General features: G+C 39.9%; 1 protein-coding gene across 5 annotated transcripts in view; it reads right to left on the bottom strand.

Annotated features, from left to right (window-relative positions):
- Nucleotides 1-26,697, bottom strand: part of LOC122781617 (protocadherin-15-like) — a 266,246-nt gene that overhangs the window by 177,278 nt on the left and 62,271 nt on the right. For all 5 annotated transcript variants that reach the window (XM_044045416.1, XM_044045417.1, XM_044045413.1 and 2 more), the window contains one exon: nt 8,058-8,176. In XM_044045416.1, the coding sequence (XP_043901351.1) occupies nt 8,058-8,148 (91 nt within the window). In that variant the 5' untranslated portion in view covers nt 8,149-8,176. The remainder of the gene's footprint in view (nt 1-8,057; nt 8,177-26,697) is intronic.

The raw sequence follows: 26,697 nt of genomic DNA, 5'->3' as shown, positions 1-26,697 counted from the left end.
AAACTGAACCAAAAACAATTGCTTTACAAGTCACTAGTTTGTGTTTTTGTGCCACGTTGAGAAGGTAATGGAAAACGGACCAAACCGTGCCGTGCCAGTACTGTGTAGTGGAAAAGTGCCATAAGTGGAAGAAAAAGCATGGTTATAATGGAGCCATGGCAACAGTGGGTTCTCTGGCCCTAATGAAGAGCATCGTCTTCATCGTGTCCACACGCTGTTGCCGCCATGTGATTAACAGGAAGTTAAATCAGCCGTGAGTGCATTTTGCATGGATTTGTGTCTTCTGGGGGAAGAAGGGCATTCTGGTCCAGGTCCAAACAGGACATGGAGACAGACATTTGCATGGCAGCGGTCCAGTGGCTCACGTTGCCAGGTAATGGCTGCTGCTGCTGGACGGACAGCAGGTCCAAACAGATGAGAAAGCAGGGTTGTGTTAAAAGGGGTAAGCAGCGAGGTGGACAGTTGTCCAAACGTCTGTCTCTTATTTAATCCTCAGCGATGAAGTTTGTATTTCCCACGCACACACGTCGCTGAGCAGATCCACAGCACGGCGCGCTCAGCGGCCTGAAACCTGCAGTTGTTTGTTTCAGCTCCTAAATCTTCAGATTTGTCACCTAATGGCTTTAGCATTGATCGGCTACAGTCCTCTCACAGTGCATTTCACTTCATCACAGTCAGACTTTCTCTACGACTCATGTAGTTTTATTAGTGTACTGTGTTGTTTATTCTCGTGATTTACAGTTGGCTACGTGTCTACATCAGTTGTATTTAGAGGCCGCTGTTACATCTCAAACATGATATTAGAAAAAGAAAAACAAAAAAAAGTCTGTATCATTGATTTTTCAATTGCTAAACCTTTTGCCAGAGTGCCATAATGTTCACAATCTATCAGCCTCAGTATTTGCAGACGCTGTAATAAAGTCGCAAAGATGACACATCGATTTCTTAGAGTCAGCGCTGATATTTGTCTTGTAGGGACGAAAGTTATTAAGACACAAAAAGTTGAGAGAATATACGTATTCAGACGTCTCTCTCTCCATATTATGACCAGAACTAATTCAGTCAGCATTTGTTCTCATAGGCTTTGTTTAGACTGCAGCTCAAATCAGATTCTTAAGCATAACCAGATTGTACAGCTATAAAAACCACACAAGGTCCACATAACGAAGTGGTTTCAAATGTGATTTTCATCCGTTTTTTTACAGATCTGTTTCAATCTAAAAGGTCTCGGTTGCTATGATCGGGTTTCAAAGCATCTTCTAGAACAACAACAACAACAATGACGTATATCCAACGAGGCAGAAGTTAATTGGAAGCACATTAAACGATCAACACAGTGGAAGACGAAACCATAGAAACCATAGAAATCCATGTGGAAGACGAGACTAGACAATGTCCATATGGACACACACAGATTGGATCTGATTATACAGGTATATGTGTTCGTCCCGCGGTGTCATGGTACGGGGGTCACGGTTCGGTGCACACATCAACGACAATAAAAGGAGCATGTGAATACTAAAAAAATACAATAAATATAGATTTGAAAGTAAACTAAGACACATGAGAAACAACTGCTTTAAAAACAAGAAGGGTGGGGGCCTGCCTGATGATTCCACAATGTTGGAGCTGAAACAGAGAAAGCTCCGTCCCCGCTAAAGCTTCAGCCTTGATTTTAGGACAACTAATCTTAGTGCCTCAATACTAGAAGTCAGAGGAAACTGGTTTAAAATGATCAAATATAACATCTACTGTACTGAAGGTTGACCTTAAAAAAAAGAAGGTCGTGGCTCAAATCAAATCACAATGTCTATGAAAAAAAAGAAGAAGAGAAAATTGAATCCTGCAGCATGATGTAAATCATTAGTGGTTGATAACAGAAGGGGGGGATTATTTTACTGATGTGTAATCCCTTGCAGAGGTTTCTCCCCCTCTTCTGCTCGTCTTCAGAACATTCCACCACCTCCACCACGCTGCCGTCACTCCTGCCTCTCTGTGAGGTTAACCACACAGTCAGGGGAGCAAAGCAAAGGCTGCAATCACACGTCGCTGCAGAGCACGGGGTCCACAAAGACTTGACCCCCCGCCCCTTCGCCATCCTCCCTCCTCCTCCTGCTCCCAGAGCCTGATTACTGCCAACTGATGACCAGATTAAACAACCACCCTGCCCCCGGCCCCTTACCACCACCACCCCCACCCGCTGCCATCACTCCACTGCAGCCAGACACAGTCTGCACATCTGGCCACGAATCAGACGATCCCAAAAATAGACAGACAATTGAGGATCAGAATGGATATGCAGATGGGAATTTAGGGGAAAAGGCAAGGAGACAGACATTGGTGGTGGGGGGGCGGGGGTGATGTCACATGGCTCCACAGGCATATTAACTCATTCACTTCAAGCAAACAAGAGAGAGAGAGACACGCACAAACATACAGCGTGTTCGCCTGACATGTGGATGTAAAGATTTGGGATTTACAAGCATGGAATGAGTTTGACCTTTCACTACCATACGTTAAACTGTTTAACAGTGAAGTCTCCGCTCACGCAGACAGGATCGATGGGAGCACAACATGTGCAGGTCTTACATGCACATACATGTAATCCTGCGTGATATGAGAGAGAGAAAGAGGGAGTCAGACGACACGCTAAATGAAAGGATGAAACATGGAACACAAGAATATTCATGGACAAATGATAGAGCCGAGATTCAGCATGTGTTCATGTTGACACACGTGTTAACTGATTTGCTGCTGAAACAACATGAATTTGTCAGCTGTGGGAATAATAATAAAGGATTATTTTTATGTAATCTTATTTTATTTTAAGAAAGTCCACACTCCCCCTGTGGGTCACATGACCTCACAGCAAAAACTGTAGCCAAAAAAAAAAATCTTTTACAGTTTCAGCATCTGTATCTGTCACAGATGTAACAAACAACACATCCTGTTTCCTTTTCAAAGTAAAAGCATGCTTGCTTTTTGTTTTCTTTGAAAAAAGCTTTTATATGTAAGTATGTATGTAAAAAAAATTTAATTAAGGCGTTCCACAAGGTTCATTGCTTGGGCCTATACTTTTTACGCTATACATGCTTCCTTTAGGAAGCACAAGATACACTTTAATTGTTATGCAGACGACACATGTCTATATTTACTGATGAAGCCTGATGAAACAACTCTTTGTAACTTTGTAACATCCCCATAGATCCATCCAGTTCCACTCTACGGAACCTTGTAGTTCATTTTTGACCAGGATTTGACACCTATAGCAACACATAAGGCATGTTAGCTTAGCTCATTAGCGTAGAACTTCTTACTAAAACTGGGAGAGATAACAGCAGATTAAAGTTTCAGAATAAACACAACCTTTAACTCACTGTTTTATTTTGCCTCTGTTCCTTGTGTGCAGCAGCTCCAAATTAATATTGGTTGCCTTATTTATTCATATTACAACATGTCTAAATATAGTATATAATCAACATCATTACCGACTGATATCATATTTGCAGTAGGGCTATAATTAAGAAAGATATAATATGATGGGAACAGAGAAATAAACATTTTTCATTTGAAACCCCTTTCAGGTCAAAGTATTTTTTTCTCGGCATCCAGAGTAAACATTTTGTTTTGTGTTGTATTTCAATTGAATCTGACACCTTATGGAATTTTTAATTACACTTTTAAGTCTTTAATATCAAGCAGCTTTTAAGAGACCGCGGCATGAAAGCACATTCATCTCAACGAGATCAACGTCTGTGAATGGATGCTTCTTCATTTCAATTAAATCGGCTGATTGATTACGGATTACAACAGAAAGACTGATGTCTCTCAAGGTCGGCCCAAATTCCTCACACCGCATCCACGGTCCCATTAATCACAAGAGTCTGAGATTGATAATGTCTCCCTGCTAATTAAATACAGACTTGAAAATACACCATGACGTTCGCCGCGTCCATGTCTCTCCACCGTCTATACAAAGTTCCCCACCGGACGCTTTATTTTCATTTGACGGACACACGACGAACAAGTCGACGGAGCCGAAAGCCAAGGACGCGGCGAGGTGAGTCGAGCGGGGGAGATTTACGAGCGAGGGGATGAAGGATGTGGCGTCGAGGGGCAGAGAAAATCCCCGATCAACCCGCGATCATCCCCGAGGCGACAGTGAGTGTCGTCGCGTTCAAAACCACAGCGACGCCGCTCATAAACAGTGTTGTCTCTCTCAGTGTGTACAATTATTTTGGCCTGCACTATAGTTAAATCACAGGCTGCAGCCATTTAGTCAAGAGCAGAAGGAAAAGCCATCGTAACAGCCAATCTCACATTAGACAAAAGACCACAACAGTCGCTTTACTTGACAAGAACTGAACTATTCCGAGGATAAAAGCAGTATTTTTTAAAAAATAGCTGTGAATCACAATCTGAATCAGAAACATACTCTAAAATATATGTAGAGTCATTATAAGTGAAAGTGCTGTTAATATAATATATAAACTGTTTGTATATAAATGTGTCTTGGTAAATTAACTAATTTAATGTAATGTTTTTGCCCAAAAATCCAGATTCCAAACATAAAAAGTTCTAATAATAGTTTTGTGGTGAAACTTTTTCAAATACCAATGAACTGCAAATCTTCAGAGAACAGCAATAACTTTACTTAAAAAATTCACGTATTGCGACACATTTTATAGATTTCTTTAACAATTTAATTTTAAAAACAGGATTGAATTTATTTTAAATGAATTTTATCCAAAGCTGAAACAGAAAAACTTTGTCTTAAACCTAAAATATCATTTTAACCCTTTAACACCTAAGCATCAAAATCCATCTGGACTTTTTTGCTTAAAGAGCCAGAAAACATGTGCTTTTGCCCATTTTTCCAGAATATGCTCCAATACCTGGCAGTTATTTACAATTTACTGCATGTAGTGTACTAACAATTTAAAATGAAGAAAAACAAAAAGTTTTATTTAAAAAGAAAAACACTGTAGTTGTAAACAAACAACAGATTCTTGTTGTGTTAAATTTTAAATTTGAACAACATAAAACGTATTAAAAATACGCATTTAAAACGTATTTAAAATTGTTTTTGTCTCAATGTCTCAAAAACAGGGTCAAAAAATAGCTAAAATTACCGTAATAACCGCCTGTTGGGTTTGACGTGCAACCTCTCAGCTTTCAGAAACTGCTGGGATTCTTCCGATAGCACAAACCCTCGCGTAATTATAGTGATGAGATTTTTTACATCTCAACTGTCATTTACACCAAAAATATGTGTAATATAAGGACACATTCTCCTGGGATTCATTAAGAACATGAAGAAAAAATGTCAACAAAACAAGATATTTTTAGGTTGTTTATAAAGTATAATTACTGTTCAGCTGTTGAAGCATTGAAGTGGAATGTTGGGTGAGGGTTGAGCAAATGTAACGTTTCCTATTGTTTGCAGAAAATAAGCAGTGTTTATTTCCAGGAGAGCAGGCTGCAGATTTACCTCCGTGTCAGTGAATCCACAATTAATCAGGATCATTTGTCCTTGCACCGACGAAGCTTTGATAAACAGTCGCTTAAAAATGACTAATACCTTCATGTTTTTGTAGTTTAGATTTGGGGAAAGAAAGAGAGAAAAGAAAGAAAGAAAGAAAGAAAATACTCGCGAACACATAATTCCGTCAGGCTTTTTCTCAAAGTCCACAGCTGTTATGATTTGGGTCAACGGTTTCTCCTCACTTGGCGCGACACGACTTGTATATTAATGCGTTCAGAGCCTGGGAGTGAAACTCCGTCCAGGGAGGAAACCACGAGTCACTCGTTCACCTTCAGTCGAGTCATGGCTTCGTCGGATGACAAATGAACGGAGCGGGGTTGACGACGTAAAGCGAAACATGTAATAATTAGAATTCAATCATTTCCGCACACGGGGAAACGAAGCGTGTCGCTCTAAGCGCGTCCTCCCCGTCAGCAACGTCTTTACAGACCATGTTACACAGAAAATTCACTTTTAAGAGGCATCTGCCACAGAAGCCAGCGAGCCGAGACTCTGAACGCTTGATTCCTTCTCTAATGTGGGAACTTAAGACGCCCCAAAAAACTACAAAGAGAATCCTCCCAGCACAATCAGTGGAGTGTGTAGGAAGAGAACTGGATTCATGCCGCCCGTTTGAAAAAGAAAACATTATGTAAATGTGAAAGTTATTTGCAGCGGAGCTCTCGTGAGGAGCTCTCATGAGAGCGTCGTCTCCACGGTCCACCACCTACGCTTCTATGGAATTACAATTTCCTCAAGAAAGTCAAACAACTTGAAACTCATCACTTCTATGAGTTGAATGAAGCAAACAGTGGATTGACTTCAACACTTTAGTTTATATTATTTGATTTGAGTGTGATTCAGACATGGCAGCACATATGTAAACGGGAGATATTCCGATATGTTCCACTTTGAGGAAAGCACAGTCTTAAATGAATAGTTCAGATTGTGCAGTTTTAGAAGCTGCACATGGCTGCAAAGCCAAACACAATGCTAATACAAGGCCTTTTTGAATTACGTGAATGAATGAAATTGAAGTTTGTGTCACTTTGCAAACAGTTCCCTCATTTTTAGCTCATGGAGACACAGCAGTTGTTAGTCTACTGCTACCTCCTTTGCTAAGTTTGTGCTATGTAGGCTCAAGCGAAGGATTTCAAACACTGATGACAAAATAGACCAAAATTGATTGAACTGATTGACGAAGCAGTGGATCAACAGCTCCTGTGTGCTGTGTTCTAAAATCGATGATTTTGTCTATGGACTTTGGTGTAGGGAGTAAGCAGTTTACAAAAGCTCCAGTTTTCAGTCAGGAAAGACTGTCCAACAACGCAAAAAATGTTCTTAAGATCAAACTTGGGTAGATTTGAGAAGATGAGCTTCTTAAAGTGGCTAAAATTAGCATGAGTATCCAGGTTTTCAGTGAGCGTGAACATCCTTGTCTCAGATTAAGTTCTAGGTGCACTACACTTAGAAAAAAATGAAATGTGACTTTAAGCATATACTACAATTAGTTTATATCATTTTTTATAACATACCAATAAAAACATGGCTTTATACTCTGTGTGAAAAAATCAAAAAAATCATGTATATTATATATATATATATATATACATACATATATAAACAGAGTTTCCCTTCAAGTAAAATATATATATATGTATACATATATATATATATATATATATATATATATATATATACATATATACATATATATACATACCTATATATATATATATACACATATATATGTGTGTATACACATATATATACACACATATATATATATATACACACACATATATATATATATATATATATATATATATATATATATATATATATATATATATATATATATATATATATACTTGAAGGGATGGAAACTCTCTTCACAGACCTACAATATACATATAAAGTCAATGTCCATTGAGAAAATCATATTGCTAGCTCATGGGGATGCAGGAGTTGTTAGTCTACTGCTGCCTTTTTTGCTAAGTTTGTGCTACGTCGGTGAACTAAAACGAAGGATTTCAAACACCGATGTCATAAAAATGACAGATTTGAGCTCCTTGATTGACTCAGCAGTGGATCAACAGCTCCCGTGTACTGTGTTCTAGAATCATCAGTGTTCTCTATGGACTTTGGTGTAGGGAGTAAGCAGTTTACATAAGATCCAAGAGATTACGCAGCAAACATGTTCTTAAAACATCATAAACTCAAGCTGGGGTGGATTTTATAAAATGAGCTTCTTGTGAAGTTGCTAAAATCAGCATGAGCATCCAGGTGAGATTTGAAGGGATGGAAACACAGAACTACAGTATACATTTAAAACACAGTGTGAATGAATCAAAACATGAACACTTTTCCTTGTCCACCATGTTGGTCTTGTGATATTGGGAAATAAAGGTGGCGCGGTCCACATTACTCATCCCCCCCCCCCTCCCTCCGGCAGTGCAGCTTCAGTGAGGTGACAAAGGCGAGGCCTGAGGGTGTTTTGTGCTCAGTGCTGTGTGTGCTGCAGTGCTCATACCTTCTGTGTCCTGGCCCCAGCTGTGGGTCAGCAGAGACAGGACCGCCATTCCCGTCCCCAGCCACCTGACGAGCCACCACCCCCGCCGCATCTTCTGTCGAGCCTTACTGCCTGCCCACCTGCCCAGGAGAAACAACCAGAGAGGATTCTCATTATGTTTCTGTACTTCTTTTTTTCTCACTCACCGTCAACAGCTGTGACCCACTCGTGCACGTCCACGGTACCTGTACAGCCACACCATCACTCGTGCAATCCAATAATCTTCAGGATTATTTTTAAATCAATCAGAATTCAGGCAGCCAGTCCTGGATTACTCTATAATCAATGTCCAAATCCTCAACAGTTCTTTGCTGATTCACCATAAAATGCAGATTTTTAATGGAATTAGGTGCAGTAAATCATGTGTATCAAGTGTAAACATCCATTTATATTATATTATATTATATTATATGAGGTCTCTCTGTGACTTTTCTTTGGAGCCTTAAAATATAAAAATATCAGGATTTATTTCCCTTCCCTAACAATTCATGAATGTTTTGATGTCACTAAAGCTGCTACAGGATTCACTTGAAAGTGATTTATTGGTTTCAGTGTTTTCTTTTGACAATCAAAGCCGTCAAAACATCGGAACGTGTTCTTGTCGTTTTGCTCCTCTGTGACAGTGAGAGTTTTTATGAACAAAAAGAAAAGAAAAAACGCTCCTTTTCTGTGACTCCTGCACCGTTATTGTTACTTTCTATCACTACTAAGAATGCAATATAAAACATACGAAGACGACACCCAGGATGTCCATATAAGGAGTTGTGTATTATTGCAAATGACCATGGGTGCACTAAGGGTTAACCCTTTAACACCTGAGCCCCAAAATGCACTCTGAGTTTAGTGAACAGAATAACTTTCGATATCTTTATTTACAATTGACTGCATGTTAAAATAGTGCATTGACCATTTAAAACGAAGACAAACAAAAAGAACACCGTGTTTGTACATGAACACGTGCGTGTTAAAATTAAACAGCATAAAACATATTTAAAATGACATTTGCTCATTTGTTGCGCTTCCTGCAACAACGCGAGTGAATTTACCGTAATAACCACACATTGGTTTAGACGTACAACGCTGGAAGTTTCCCGACCGTAATTACGGTAATGCAAAGTGCCAAAGTCTCTGCATTAAAGGGTTAAGGCCACGTACACCTTCCATCCCACACACACACACACACGCGCTGGTCGCTCTCAGACGTCAGTTGTAACTAAAAGGCTGACGGAGCATTTTCTAACCCGGCTCCTTGACTCTGGAACGACCTGCGTGAGGAGATCAAGGCTCAAAGTTTCTGTTTTTTTGAAGTCTCTCTCGCTCTTGAAAAGTCAGGACGGCTTTTCAGTGACTTCACGGGAATGTTTTAACTCCCTCGTTCGTTCTTTCTGTGCCTTTATTTCACTTTGACTGACAGGTTCTTTCTGCGCTTTGGTGCCATTTCAACTCACTTACTTGCTCTTAATGCACTTTTATGTTTCGCTGTTCATAGCTTGTTGTTTTCCCCCGCTGCTGTATATTTTTTGGTTTTTAATTACTATGTTTCATAAGCTACTATTGTCAATAAGTATCAGTCATAGTGTTACCATCAACATTTCCAGCATTTTGTGACACGTTATGGACCAAAGGAAGGAAACACTTCCATTTTTATGGAAATGTGAGAAAATTTGGTGGTTTAACATGTTTCCGTCAGAAAAAGGAATCAGTTTTACCATACTATAATTTAATAATTTAGTAATTTAAGCCTCCATTGTTGTTGAAACAGGAAACTAACTCCAATAAGGAAATCCAAGTTTTAATATTTGATGCACACAATGAGGAGCAGCTTTCATCTGAAACGTAATGGGGTGAACAAAACATTCTGATGTTAAAATCTGATATAAATCACAAGCAGGCAGCATATAAAAAAAGACAGCGAGAGAGGGAGAGTGGAACAAAGCCACAGCGCAGACATTGTAATAGCTCCATGCATTATTATTATGATGTTGACAGACAGGAATTACAGTGAATAAATACACCTTTTAAGGCTGCGGTGGAAGCGACAAGCGATGCAGTGCATTTACACTGCATTGCTTGGGGCAGTGAACGAATCTTATTCATAGACATTCCACCTGCACTGCAATTTGCACCTTGTGTAAATTCTGCCCAGCACATTTCTGTTTTACTGCATTTTCTGAAGATTGCACCAAACATTCACACCTGATGTAAAAACACCCTGTTGTCACTTTTCAGACTTGTTTTATGTTTGTTCATAACTGCTCTATGTCAAACCCTAACCCTTATGGCATCAAGTTGTGTGTTTATTTACTTATTTATTTATTCATTTAATTAATTGCACATTACCCCAAACAATAAAATCCACTGCACTCACAGGAATCAATGCTTTCTTCTTTTTGGTTTTCCAAGGCCTCAAGGCATCAGTTCATCAGTAACTGATAAAGTTAATCCCACTATATACTATTTTGATAATCAATTGATCGGTTTGCTTATTGTTTTAAATAAAATCTTTAACCATTACAATCGTGTTATTGTACTGTAATGGAAAGTGTAAGTAACACTTCTTAGGAGAGTTTTACTTCAATGCTAACTGGAAACACTGCACTCTGTTAGCCATCTTTCCTTTCACCCCAACCCGTCTTGGCAGATGCTGCACATCTTCGAGTCAGAGTTTTTTCTCTCCACTGACGCCTCTAGTGTTTGTTCACGGTGTTAACTATTGAAGATGTTGTCTATGTACAGTGCCTTGAGATAATGTATGTTGTGACCCCAGCTACAGGAGGCCACACCCACTACAGTACTTTTAAAGTTAGTTTTTATTAATCCCCTTAGGGAAAGTATTCCTCTGCATTTTGACCCATACTAGAATTAGGAGCAGTGGGCTGCCACACTGAGTGGCGCCCGGGGAGCATTGGGGGGATGGGTACCTTGCTCAGGGGTACCCCAGCCCTTTTCGGCCGGGTGGGGATTTGAACCGGCGACCTTCTGGTTACAAGTCAAGTTCCCTTTCCACTTGGCCACAGGCTGCCCTGTTGGGTCACGAAGGACATCCAGCATAAAAAAAAATCTCTGCCAAATTAAATATGTAGATCACTGAGCAGGTAATCTGCTGTTCTGCCTGCTGGAGAGAGAGAGAAGCCATAAGGAAAATGTACAATTTAGCACATCTTCACCCCTCTATCACCAGATTCTGGCCAATTCACAGCACTAACACAAATCTCCAGCTGGAGAAAAGGAGGGATGCGATGAATCAAGGTTTTTCTTCTGTCTGTCTTTTTATCTTTGAGCTACTTGATGTCACACCTCCCTCACGAGGCTGACTCTCAAAGCAGGCGATAAGCTGTGAAATCAGCTTTCACACGCGTATGCTAAGTGGACGAGGAGGACACTCGCAGGTATCAACGCCATCACAGCATGAAAAAAACAACAGCAAACTGACAATCTCTAAATTGCCAGTGTTTATTCATATAAGGGGATGATCTCTCGGCTTTTTCCCCCCCACTTGGTTTCTCTTGTTCCCGCTTTCTTCCAAATCTTTACACTCCTCACTCTAATATATACGTAACAAAGCGGCAGACATCTATAGCATGAACCCGGAGTGGACAACAGGAGACGGCCGTGTTTCTCTGCTTCTTCCAGTGCAACAAGAGTGTTAAATGTTGGTTTCCCATTCCCTCGCTGTCTTCTTATCTCTCGGGGGCGCAGCGGTGTTCCCCTTTGAAGAAGAAGAAGATTTGATTTGCCCGTGTTCCAACAGCTATCTCTGTTAAAAGAGGCTGAGCAAGATTGCTTTGATCCCTTTCACGCGAGGGGGAAACTCAGACCTGCGACGGCAGCCACCCCGAAGAGATGAGTCGCTTCTCTCCACAGCCTCCACCAGATACCCCCTCTCTGCCTCTCTGCCTCTCTGCCTAGTTGACATGGGAACACGGCGTCTGATTTTCATGGGCTATAACAAAAATGTTCCCCTCAAACTTAATGATCGAGGGGGAAGAAGTGGACTGGCCGTGTGAAGAGAGAGAGAGAAACAAAGAAATGGCTCCAATACTCTTTCACCAGTCCATTCATGAAGACATATTCCTATTTTCAGCAACTTTCAGTTCACGTCCACTAAAGAGCAACATCACGAGATGTCAGAAAACATGGAATGGTGTATGTAGAGTAGTTTTGATGTCGTGAGCCGTTTAATAACCTGGAATAGGATTAACAAGCGTAACCTATCGATAGATTTCAGACCATTCACAGCAGACGATTGTTGGTTCGACCAGGTAAAATAAATGTGGTTAAAAAATTCTTAATCCACACTAAATCCTAAACGTGGGATCTTATGACAGTTGGCAAACAAAAAAGCAAAAAGGTGCATTGTCACCACAAATATTGCTCTAGAAAGAATTCTGAGTTATACATTGCAGACAGACACACAATCAAAGGAGCAGTGCTAAGAGGCATTTTGACAACATCCACACGGCTAATGGCACTTTAGCACTATGTAGTTCCAGCAGTGCTGTCGCTAAGTACACCAGACTCCTCTGTTAAATGTTGACATTTTAGACATTTGCTTTGCTAAATGTTGGAGATTAACGCGTGTTTTCAGTGATTTTTACGTCTGTTTAACTGATCTACAGTTCGGCATTGTTCGGTTTGATTCTTGAGTCAGACGTCGCGCTCGCGACAGCTCGCTCAGTACTTCGTCATAGCAGGTGCTAAAAAAAAAACTACCATCGCTATATCATCGCTGATGGAAAAGCAGAAAACGAGTGGAGTCGAGTGGAAATTGTGTCGTGGAGATGCAGCAAAATGCACACTTCGTGCAGATGTTCAAGTCTTTTTTTTACTTGTATGGTCGACTCTGGCCTTAATGTTTCACACGCGTATACTGAGGTGTGCGAATGTGTAAAGTGATCTTTATGAAGTAATCTGAGTACATTATATCCGTATGAAAAAGCCATGTACTGTTGCTAAAGATTGTCAGATTTTGCATTTTTTCCGCTCACTTTCGAATCATGTGATCTTTAACGTCAGTCTGACCACGACCTCACCTCGCCAACGTGTCTTTACTGTCTCTCTTTCTCCGTATATACTGTACGTCTGGCAGGAGAAGAAAGGAGCGATTGAAGCACAGTGCGTATGCTCGGCCAAAGAGGAGCGAATGAGGCAATGGCGGTTATGGATTACACAGTGACTGAAGATGCACTTCTTTATCCCCTAAGTGCACAGGCTTTGCACTGTGTGGAATGAAGAAAAAAAAGAAAGAAGAGGAAGCGTGTCTCTCTTTCTTCCACTGTCAGTGTTTCTCCGGCATCTGTGGTGTGTGTGTGTATTTTTTTTTTTCCTCTGTGTCGACAGACTGTCAAAAAATTACAACAACAAATGTCACAACTTTTAAAAACTTTTTTTTAAAAGCACAAACACGCTGTTATTATCGCACTGCCGCGTCTGACGACTGGAAACCTTTTGATAAACAGCTTTGTTAAATAATTGGAGGTGACGTGAAAGAGGTGAAAATTCTTAATTAACTTATTCTTAATTCAATTATTCAAATAAATTCATTGCAAGCCTTTTTCACCAAGTCGTTTTGAATGAAGTCCTCAAATCAAGCTGCCTCGATGCAGCAAGTCTCACAGAGTTCTACAAATTTAACACTTCATTTTAAAGTAAAGTAAAAACATAGTATATGTTTAAATTCAAGGTAGTATTTTCTAAATACCGTCTCATTTCTGGTGAAATTTCCATCTTAAAAATGTTTGAAAATTCAAACAACTAGGGGAAGCAACTAGCGAATATTTTCATAATTGATTTATTTCCTTTGCTTGTTTATGCGTCATTTTAACACAAACCATATAAAAAAAGAATTATTCCTTTTTCCTCTGCACGCTATTTACATATTCTGTGTTTGTGTTACTGCTTTTATATATCTTTGCTCATTTTATTCTATATAAATGCACCAAAACACCAAATCAAAGTCCTTGTACGTGTACAGTAAATGTACTTGGCAATAAACACAACAATTCTGCCTCTAAAAATGTCAGCGAAAGCACAACAGTGTTTATAAAACCTGGAAATGATGATGTTTTTTTTTTTTCCACAAACCAAACCAAAAAAATGATCCAGTTTCAAAGACTCTTTTGAAAACATTCACATTTAACAAAGCCAAGAAAACCACGGAGCTTGTTATAATGATTAAATAAATAAATAAATAAATAAAAGACTCAAACCAATTCTTCAGTATCAAAATAGAGGACAATGAATTGAGTAATCAAAGTAACTGTTGCAGCCCTGTACATTAGAAAATCAATTACATTTGTTTTTTTTACTTTGAAATGAGTTCTTCAAAAACTAAAACTGGGTTAAAGTTAACTTTGTTCATCCCTGGATTTTACTAATATTTAACTTTGCATTAAAGCACAGTAATAAAATGTTCAAAAGTATAATTTTTTTTAAATATTACATTCAATTAATGTAATAACAGTGTAATAGAGTGGTAATAAAGCAACAATATAGTAAATATTCCTACGTAATATCCAGGTCCATAAACACATTATGACTCTACCTCACCTCTCTCTTGTCCTTTCTCCCCCCCCACCTATCCTCTGTCCCCTAACTTTCCCTTTCACCCCAACCTGTCTAGGCATTTCTCTCCACTGACGCCTAGTAATGTGGACTGTTGGGTTTCTCTTCTCTCTATAATGCTGTCTATGTACAGAGCCTTGAGATGATGTATGTTGTGATTTGGCAGTGTACAAATAAAAGTGAATTGAATTGACTGTGCTGTAATGTAAGGTGTGACTTGAATTTAAAACATTACGGCACAAACAAAAACATGTGGTGGAAAACGGGTGGCACAAACCTTCGATTCCTTTCTAGAACAAAACTCTCGTCAAACTTCACTGCAGGTAATGGCCGCTGTTGACTCACCATCATCAGTGCAGTAAAAGCAGCAGATTACATTTTTTTTTTTTAAACGGCTCCTCCTCCTCCTCCTACTTGTCTCCCAATTGATCAAGTGACCAAATGAGAAACAAAGCCGTATAAATTATGCAAACGACAGAGTCGCAAAAAAACCTGGGAGATACAAACGGCAGTGCACGCACGCAGGCACATAAATTAGGACTCAGCTGATGTAAATGCCAGAGTGCTCAAATAAACTCTGACATGAGGTGTATTTGTTTAATCAGCATGTTTACAACCTTATTAGCAACCAATTAGAATTACAACAGCGGCAGACTGTCCTGTCTTATTCAAATTTCAAACACCTGCAGGCGACGTGTGATGGCGATTTACAGATAAGCAGAGAACAAGGTAACAAAAAGAGAAATTACAGTGGAGTGAGTGTGTGTGTGTGTGTGTATAACCAGTAATAATCAGTTAAAGAAAGTGTGCAATAAAGGCCGAGAACAACAGCTCAGAGTGAAGAGGACGAGGCAGGTGGGGAGAATGGCTGCTTCATGCATTATTTCACGAGATTAAAAGGCAAGTGATTGGCTGCCTCAGTGCTCTCTCTGTTCAACAACAAATGTCTTTATATACACAAAACTGTTCAAATTGACTCTTAAGCCTCCTACAAACTGTGATATTATAAGTTTCTTGCTTGCCCCACAGTGCGACATGGACGGAATAAACTTTGACATCAGGTTTGGTGTATGCAGACGACTGAATCGCAAGCCACGGCGTTGATCAAGACCATCAAGTAAATTTTACACAATTTGCCTCAAAAGGGCTTTACAGTGTGTACAGCAGTACGACTCCCTCACACGTCTCCAGTTGGTCCAGAACGCTGCTGCTCGCCTTTTAACTGGGGCGCGTAAGAGTCAGCACATTACCCCTATTCTGGCCTCCCACCACTGGCTGCCTGAGTCCATTTTAAGATTCTTTTATTTGTTTTTAAATCTTTAAATGGTCTCGCCCCGCTTTACCTCTCTGAGCTTCTCCATCCCTACGCTCCTGCCCGGTGTCTCAGGTCAGCTGACCAGCTGCTCCTGGAGGTACCGAGGTCTAAGCGGAAGCTCAGAGGGTAAGAGCTTTTTCCATTGCCGGTCCCAAACTTTGGAACGTCCTCCCGCTCCACATCAGACAAGTCCCCCTCACTGTCCATTTTTAAAACTCATCTTAAAACCCATTTTTATTCCTTGGCTTTCAACTCGGCATGAGACTCTGCTCTTGTTTTTAGTGTTTTATTGTTTTTATTTCTCTAATATCTTTATTGTTTTATTGTTTTTTATTGTTTTAACATTCCTGTTGTTTTATTGTTTTTATTGTTTTAGTGTTTTTATTGCTTTACTTTTTGTTTTATTTCTTTTCATGTACAGCACTTTGTCTCAGCTACGGCTGCTTAAAGCGCTTTATAAATAAAGTTGAGTTGAGTTGAGTAAGGCCACCATTTTGGAGGCACGACCAAAGACATCGCCATGTTTAGTCATCTTCCATCTGAGACGGCCGAATAATCGCACAGTGTGAAGTCAGTACTTTAATTCTCTGATGCCACCTTCGTCTTCCTCTTCTTGTGTCTGATAGATTTCCTTAGTCACTCTCTTCATTCTATCTCAGTTTCTATGATTATTTACATTTGTGAAGTTTATGTATTTGATTTAAAAGGTGTGTACACAAAGCACATACTCAACGTCTTCTAATCCATCTTCGTTGTTTCTGTAACACTGTTACAGTGCCATATAGAGGCCTGGCATATGTACTACAACATTCAGAGTCATTTGTGGGGGGTTCACGTAGATGAAAACAGTTCTTGAAACAATGCAGTGTTTACAGAAAACCTTTTAACACCACAGAGAATAAGATTGTGTAGTTAAAGTTCTGTTTCTGTGTGGCTAACACCTAAATGTTGCAGTGTATATGTCAGGCCTGTATGTGGCACTGTGACGTGGTGGGGCTATGACATCATCAGTTTCCCAAAGTTGTATTGGTTTTAAACACAAAAATGCAAGGAAAGCATTTTGTTTTCCAAAAACAGCACTTTAGGGGGCGACCAAGGCCAGTTCCATATGGATTAACAATCCAAAAATGTTGCTGATGTTGCTCCAAAACTCATTTTCATCATGTTCTGGCCTTCAGTGTGGAGGACATTTGCTTCCTAACTAACACTTTGTCTGAAAACAATCTTATCAAAATGTGTGTCAACCACTCTGCTCCACCCACGACAGCTCACATATTTGACCCATTACTGAACATTGTCGAGGCTCCACAGCTGCACACATTCAAACTCTCCACTGTCCTGCTTGGCTGAGTTGGCACAGGCCAAGTGCTGATGTTCTGAATAATGCCAAGCGTCCTGGGGAAGCAGAATTCCCGTCTCTGGAAGAGAGTGTTATAATCTCCATAAAATATTATTCTGCTCCTCATGCTGTGGCTTTTTTAGAAACATATTATGGGCTTTTTAATGTAATCGATGGTGATATTAACTGCAAAACCTACACAGTCTCATTTACAGAGGCAACATAATGCTTTATGTACCTAATGGTTTCCTGTTTAGTCACCGCTGTAAAGAAGTGGCAGCAACAAAGGTGTCTTGCTTTTGACATCTCGACAGGAGTAGCTGGGAATCGAACCGTCAACACTGTGACTAATGGTCAACCTACTCTATGACCTGTTTAAGTAAACGGAACATGAGAATGGGGAAGACAGGGGATTTAAAGGTCCAGTGTGTAACACTCAGGAGGGTTTATTAGCAAAAATGTAATTTACTACCCACAGCTATGTTTGAGTAAGTGTATAATTGCTTTTAAAAAGCCATATAATAAGTAAATAGTAATACAGAGGCTGCCATCTACATTTACAGAAGGCCCACGTACTTCCCCTGATGGATTTGGGGCGAGTGGTGGAAGTTGCATTTCTCAGTCTCACCTTCAAATGCCACAAAATCTTACATAATAGACCATTGAGTGACTGAATGTGGATGTTGGTGCCAGACTGTGCTGGTCCGGGTGATTCATAAACTGTTGTCCTAATGGGATTTTCACACGCAATCATGTCTAGTGTTTACAGAGAATGGGTCCAAAAAAGGAGAGACTATCCAGTGAGCAAGCGTTCTCTGGTCGATGCCAGAGGAGAATGAACAGACTGATTCAGAAATGACAAGAAAGGCAACAGTAACTCAAACAACAACTCATTTCAACCAAGGTATGAGGAAGACCATCTGTGAACACAGTGAACCTTGAAGCAGATGAAGAGCAGAACACACGCCTGACTCGTTCATGTCATGTGTACCTAATAAAGCGGCATCAGTCCTTACAGTAAATGTCTCAGTGGTTTACGTTCACCTGTGTTATGCGTCACCTGGGACTGAAAGTTGATCTTCGCAGCCTGAAAGTCAAGCAACTGTCACGGTAACAAAACACCGACTGCTCACTGACCCACGTGTAACTTAAAACCTGCGAGTGTAAACAAGCCTGACGCCACACACACACACACATACACACACACAAGTTCTTGTGAAGCATTCTAAGTGAGGACACACAAAGACATAACGTGGCGAGGATAAAAACATCAAAATGTGTCCTCACAGGGGCGTTTTAAGAGAATTCCAAAAGGAATTTGGACTTGAAAATAAAGACTTCTTTAGATACCGGCAAATTATTACGAGATTATTGCAATAAATGAATAAAACCAACATTGTCCCCAAGTTTTAATCAATGGATGGACAGGAAATGTATTCAAAAGAAAAGATGACTTTCTGTCTGAGGTCAAACGGAGCAAGCTCTCACAGAAAATGGGAGAAATGGACTTCCTATATCAAAAGAAATTAGGACACTACTAACTAAACAGGACAATTAAAGTCACTGGACAAGACTTCTACCAGAGGAAATTAAATACAATTAAATAAAAAGTATTAAAACAGCCTGCACGTACACAAACATAGGTATTCTTCTTTGGAAACTAAGTTGACTTCCATTCACTCAGACAAACAAAGTGTTATCCCCCCACAACCAGTTAATGCCTAACCCTAACTTTAACCTTAGCCCTAAAATGAACTAATTCCTCAAAAGGACAAGGTTTTTGGTCTCCATGAGGACTACTGGTCCTGACAAGGTACTGACAAGGACTGTGAGATCATATCAGTGGCAGCAAGGGGTCGAGCTGTGCTAGCTAACAGGCTAGCATGCACATGGAGAGAGATAGCATTCAAATACTGTAGTACACAGAAAGAGTTTGGTTTTAAGGAGCTGTTACTGACGCAGTTACAGTATATTATGAGTGACACACGTGCTTAATTACAGGATCCAGAGCGCTGTCACGTTCATGTAATGACACAAGATGAAGGTGAATAAAATAAAGAGAACATATTACAAATGTTTGACTGAGTAATCAAACTAATCAAATTAAATTAACACTGTGGCACAAAACTAAACACTCTGGTATGTGTAACTTCCTTAAGTTCTATCACCGAAGCGATGCTACTTCAGATGAAGGAAAGAAAAACAAATCCTTTCTATTCACAAAGACCAAAGAAAGGCAGAAGAACAACATTTAAAATCACATAAACTTACACACTGCAGCTTTTAGGCTTGAACTCAGGACTCAATCATCAAATACCTAAAACATTATTAACATTCAACTCATGTATGGAACAAATCAACGTTACAAACGTGAAAAACCTTCATTTTTAACTCACAGGAGCAGTGCCTTTGTTTTGGTGGTTGGTTTTGGAGGGAAAACGAGGGGTCAAAGGCCTCTTATATAACTTTAGGGGGTGTGGTCAGGAGTAGTAGTAGCTTCCTGGTGATGCAGGTAAAAGGGGTGGAGTCTTGTGATGCACATGGATAATGAAAGTTGCTCGGTCCATAAATGTCACAAAATGGTTCAAATCAAGTGTGAAATAAAATCAAGACAATCCTCAAATGTATCAGAGAACTGGAATTTATAATAAAATAAATAGATGACATAAAAGCCTCAAACCAATTACTCAGTTCTCAAAGTACTTTCCTTTAGTCAATAAATGAACCCATTAAATGTCGCAGTCCTGGTTCATTAGAAGTTCAGACTGGACGTGATATCAATAAACTGTGACATCAATAATGTTCACACTAAATAGATTCAACATTTGACAAAAACATATCCCACACCGCTGAAAGTAGCCCACATATGCTGCCATTTAGGGAAATGCTTTTTTAATTCGCTCTTAAAGTCACAATGAGATGAAAAATGGCTTTCGCGCCCCATTAGTTTTTTCCATTTTCCATGCCACGATACAGCCTATTTAACAGTAAATGCTAAAGAATTACGCTTTTATGCATTTCCCCAATCTAAGCCTCCATTTCCGTCCATGCGTGTGTGAGACTGCACACCTCAAACGTTTCACCTTATTGCACTTAACCGCCAGCAATAACGTCTGTCAAAGCCCGCGTCATTTCAAACTTTTCTTTTCCCAGACTTTGCCCTGCGTCACTCGTTCCCTGTCCCGATCTCCCCATCACAGGCTGACAAATCACAGAAGGAAGAAAATGCCGTTTTCTCACAATTTTAGCCTCATCTCATTGTTTAATAGAGGCAGAATGAACTGGAGCCGGGCCGTATATCAACGTGACAATTTATTCATCACGCATGCAGGGCTGTCATTTCCCAAACACTGTGTGATGAACTGTCACATTCATAGTATAACTACAATCACAGTAGAAGTGAACGGCTTTTTTCTGATAAACATTGCAACTGCAATTTGCTTTGCAACACATTTTCACTGAGTTTTTTAACGGTCCACTGCATAAAATTGAGATGATATTATTTAGCATGAAGATGTAGCATAAAACAGCATGAATTCTGACTATAATCTCAGAATTCTGACTTTTTTCTCAGAATTCTGACTTTAATCTCATAATTAAAATTTTTTCCTCATCATTTTGACTTTAATCTCAGAATTTTGATTTTTTTCCCCTCAGAATTAAGATTTGAAGCTCAGAATTCTGACTTTAATCTCAGAATTCTGACTTTAATCTCAGAATTCAGATTTTTTTTCCTCAGAATTCAGACTTTAATCTAAGAATTTAGATTTTTTCCCCCTCAAATTTCAGATTTTAATCTCAGAATTCTGACTTTAATCACAGAATTTTAACTTTAATCTCATAACTCTGACTTTAAACTCAGAAGTTTACATTTTTCCCCTCATAATTCTGACTTCATAGAATCACATAATGTTTTGTAAAAGTTTTTTTCTTCTTTTTTCTTTCAATATTTTTTTACATGTGACGCTGATACTCTTCCATAGTTTTACACAGAATCAGTGGATTGAAAAGATTTGTTCACATAATCGTTCAGTACTTCCTGCATCACCGGAGTACAGACTCTGTCTGACACAGTCACTGTACTGAAATACCACTGAACGGGTTGTTATTCGAACTCACGATTGATCGCCGGCTTTCAGCAGTGCTGTCACTAAATACACCAGACTCCTCTGTTAAATGTTGACATTTTAAATATTTTCTTTGATAAATGTTGGAGATTAATGCATGTTTTCAGTGATTTTTAGGTCTTTTTAATCTACAGTTCGACACTGTTTGCTTTGACTCTTGTGTCGGACGTCGCGCTCATGATTCTTCCAGTGACGACACTCTCTGGCCAATCAGTGGTCTGCAGTCTGTTGACGTCACATTTTAGTATCGCTCAGAGCAGGTTCTAAAAAAAGCACCAGGTACCGTCACTAATGGAAAAGCGCCAATCAAAACAACAGCTTTTTTCAAATTGCACTTTCAGCGTGTAGACAATGGAACGTTCAGTCCTGAATGAAAGTATTTTCACCATCATCTTGCAAGACGGCAAAGTGCATTGATTTTATATTTTCCCTGACTCTCACGCGAACACTAAGGGATGATGTAACCGCTGATATAAGTGGCTCCTGAGTGAAGGCTGTGTTTGTGCATGTGAGAAAAGAGAGAGAGAGTGAGAGTCCCTCAGTACGAACACCGATCTCCACGTGCACTTGACACAGGAATGAAAAGCTATTATGCAGTTAATGTTCACTCTTTTTTTCTTCTCTCGCTGAACTGTGCCTGTGTCGTGAGGTGCATTATATCACATTCACAACGGACTGTGACAGAAGTGAGCCGAGCCACTTTGTGCTGATCGCCACACACACACACACAGTCACGGACGCCGACTTATATCTGACCCTCAGGGAAAGAATTGTATAAACACCATTATATGCTTTCGTGGACCTGAGGTGGTCTCATGATGACTGAACATGATAAACAACATGCACCTGTTTATTTCTAGATACTTTTATACATCAGCAATGCACACCCTGCATATGCACCATATATGACATCTACTGTTAGCTTTGGTGCTTTAGTAATGCTATAATGACCATATAGTATAGTTATTTCCTTTTAGAAAACATGTATGCAGATTAAAAATACATAATTTGCCGGGAAAAAAATGCCTCTACAGGTGAAAGTATCACGTATTTCGTGTTTATACCATCCTCTGACAGTAGGTATAGTAGAAAAACATGTATTTAGCCCAGTCTGGCCATGACAAATTCATTAATGGTATTATTTCATGGTACCATCACAACCATGAGACCTACACTATAAATCAGTGTTTCCCAAACTGTGGCACAATTCACAAAATGAATCATGAAAAGAGCAAATTTGTGCATAACAGAAAAGTTTTCTTCCATTTCTAAAATGTCTAATAGCCCATTATTTTTGAACATGTGAACCAGGCACACTCTGCAGGAGTATTACAAATGTAAATCGTAACAAATGGGCTGGAAACACAAATTCTGCAAATGCATTTGCGATCTCCTATGACCTGATCTATGGTTTCCAACGCAGTCTCTGTGAATGATTCATCTAAATAACCTATAAATCAGGCCTCTAATGTCACCAGTGGCAACAGATAATGCATTCTGTATGTCGGGGTGTGTACCAATACCCAACAGTACCCAATTTCCAGTACTTTTACTTTAAAAAAACATAGAGAATTTTGTGAAACTTCTCCATTTCAGGTTTGTTTTTCGGGCGTTGAACTCTTTAGGACCGGAGCCGAGCTTTGTCTCACAGTGTGAGGCCGAGCAGCTCGTGATTCTCACAGTTCAAGAGTTCACGTTTATTCTCTTCACTTTCATGTGTACTTCAGGTACTGGAATCCGACACGGACCTGTCAGTCATAGTCTTGCTATTGGCAGCACAGAGAAGAATCCTGAGCAACAAAACATCCATAAAGTTTCGGCCGTCTTTGACGGGTCGTCAGAATCCAGCAGGAAGTTTTTGCTGTGAGCACTCACAGGGTCATGCACGCTCGTATATTAACACGTGTCCTTCTCTGATGTGCAAATGTCTGCTCCGACACATCAGCTCCAAAAAACCATTGATGCATATTTGAGTGACTTGGCGTAGTATTTATTTAGTATTTATCCAGCATGGCGGGTAAATAAGAAATGAGCGCTCCAGAGTTTGCCATCGCTGTTGCATATCTGCACACATATACTCAGGGATTATCTCAGATTACGAGAAATGGTGATGGTGCGCAGTATGCAGAAATACAGCAGGAGGTTGTCTATGATGTTAGCTTCACAGATGTGTGCACATGTAAAAGCAAACACAGGAGAATGCGAGAACCTAATTCTCAAAAATGCAGGAAAATAACTAATTTTCACACTATACAGTCACATGACCACAGTGTCACTCCATCTACTATGGCCCAACATGCACAGCGCTTAGATTTTTTTTTTGTAATCTGTGCTGTTCAGATTAGCGTTTTTAAATCCACTTGTGGGGGTCGGGATTAAACCCATGCTGAAATGAGATCTTCTCCATTTCAGGATCCCATATTTGCAGCCTGAGAGCGGCAATGGTGATGGGAATTTTCCACTATCATTTATGTACTGTGTGTTAAATTCAATCTGTGGTTCAGACATGTAGAGGAGGATGATTTCAGAGGTAGTATGTGTAATCTGGATTAGTTTTACTGGTGGTAGGGTTGGGGGTTGGGGGAAGCAACAGAAATACTGCAGCACTGACAAATTGGAAAAAAATAAAGAGTATATTTGGTCTGGCACAGCGTAGCTGACTGAGAGGTAGCTCAAGTGCCCCGAATTATGTCCACATGGTGTTGTGTGTATACCAGATTTTCCCATATAACAACACACTTTTCACCACATCGCCTGTGAAGCTTTTACAGTCACACAGAGCATAAATATGAAAAATCGTCCCATGTCGGCTCCAGTTAGGCATACTGGCACACAGCACCATTGGTCTGTTGTCCATTGTTGTGGACGTCAGGGTTGCCACTCCTTGGCTGACATCAAATTCAAAATTCAAGGAGCGAATGTGCGTCCACAGCTTGAAAGAGCCATGGTGTCCCCTTTTATTGATTTGAAGGATACTCTGGACAAGTGATTTTCCTTGGGATCTTGGTCGAAGTTTATCCATTCATCCATTTTCTATTGCTTAAATAGAACATGGGGAAGTGCTGTGCCAATCCCAGCTAACCACTACATCAACCGTGTGGCCCCCTTTCCAGGAGGTCCCTCGAGTTCAAGGACCTAATGTGCTGACACAGCGTAAGGTGGGAGGGCAACTTGGAAGAGCATCTGGACAAATTGATTGTCCTTAGGATCTTGGTTCAAGTCAGTCTTTGTCATGTTCTTTGGTGAGACAGAGTTCTTGGAATCACCATTTCCCAGGCATCACGTCGTCATTTGCTGCCTCTTGCTTGACGTTATGCGCTCATTGTTCTGCACGGAGAGAGACAGTGGACAGTGTCCACAACACCGCTAGAAATCCAATGTAGGCCAAGTCAACAGAACCCATGCAACCCATTGCAAATGCATGTTTTCCCCTGTTTGGTGCAGCATAATATGAATATGATGGGCTGTAGCAGCCGTACTTACAGGCACTATCAGGCCAGTGGGGTAAAGTGCAGCACATCTGTCATCATCTCAGCAACAGCTTTGTTTTAATAACGTGGGATCTGGCTTCAGGGTTAAGTCAGAGTTACGACTATACTGTATATTGCGGCACATTTTGATACGGGCTATTAGACACTATAAAGTGAAGCAGGATAAGCAGTAACGGAGCGGTGGCTTTTACGCCACTGTCTTATTCGGTGTCAGGAAGAAAGTGATGGCTGTAGGACATGGAGGAGCAGCTGACGAGCAGGACACTGAAAAGTCAGCATGGTGTGGATGAAAAAAAACCAGCGGGGCGCACCACCGCGCTCTGTGGACATCAAGCTGCGTTAAATCAGTAAAAAAGGAAAGTTCATCAAAATGAATCAGAAGTGAATCTGTGTCAAGCTCTTCAATCAGGATTGTTCTAGCGCCAATCAACTATCATCAGCAGTGCTGACTGATACAATACAGAGTCAGAAATACTTAATACTGGGTCACCACACGAAACATGTAACAGCATAGAAGGATTACAAGACACGTCGGACACAGAGAATGAGAAATAGTCCATTAATCCATGCAGTTTATAAAGTGTTGCTCTGCCACTCTGCACTCTCATTATTAATACTTTCAAATGTTTTCCAAGAACTTTTTATTTGAAGGCAAAGCCAACCGTAATGAATAGAGGTTGGGAAAAAAAACAGATTTAATATTACTTACTTCAGCAATAGCTCGTTCATTAAATAATTTAGGCCAAAGATCCATGTAATATTAATTGGTGACCCTACCTGATTTTAAAAAGTATATATATGTTTATATCTGACATGACTGGACACACACATGTAGAGAAAGATGTGTGAACCGTGTTCTCACACCTTTGATTAAGAGAAGTGATGGATTCAATTAGAGCTGCAAATAACGATTATTTTCATCATCGATTAATCTGTCGATTATTTCCTCGATTAATCGATTCATCGTTTGGTCCATAAAATATCAGAAAACGTTAGTAAATGTTGATCAGTGTTTGTCAAACCCGGAAATGATGATGTTCTCAAATGTCTTGTTTTGTCCACAAACCAAAATGATTCAGTTTTAATGATTTCTTTGTTATATGGAGCAAAGAAACCAGAACATATTCACATTCAAGAAGCTGAAACAATCAGAAATCTCGTTTTAATAATAAGAAAATTCTTAAAACAGATTAATCGATTATCAAAATAGCTGACAATTAATTAAATAATCGATTAATCAAGTAATTGTTTCAGCTCTAATTGTTTCAATTATTATTATTTTATTTTTTTTGCCAGTTAGAACTGTAAGATTTTACACCATCTTCAAGAAGTAAAAGTTTGGATGTTACATTCTGGATTCTGGACTAAGCGTCGCCTCAAAGCTTGACGGTGGACTGAGTCTGACACTTGGTGCTGGAGGCAGCTGTAGGAGGTTAGCAGAGCAGGTTCTGTTATGCTAACTATGTAGCAAGGGTTGCTAATGTTGCTGAAGTGACGGTTGTCGCGGAGGTTTGATTATCAGCTGAGCCGACCGAGGATGGAGTTTCTGGAGTTCGAGAGGAGCTAAGTTGAAAAGCTTTATCGGAAGCAGCTCAGATCCGAGGAGAACTCGGACAATGCCAAAGTAGATGCTTAGAGTTATGGTATTTAAAGGGGGTTTTGGAGGCCTTTCTCTGCTGATACCTCGAGCTGACCTTTGGGAGGACTGCATAGTTGTGTTATCAGTCCTCTGCCTCAGTCAGGTTAGACACAGTGGAAATATAAG

This window comes from Solea senegalensis, linkage group LG15 (genome assembly GCF_019176455.1).
Source record: "Solea senegalensis isolate Sse05_10M linkage group LG15, IFAPA_SoseM_1, whole genome shotgun sequence".
Lineage (NCBI taxonomy): Eukaryota > Metazoa > Chordata > Actinopteri > Pleuronectiformes > Soleidae > Solea > Solea senegalensis.
The sequence above is the reverse complement of the archived record's forward strand: the minus strand, read 5'-3'. Positions and strand labels throughout refer to the sequence as shown.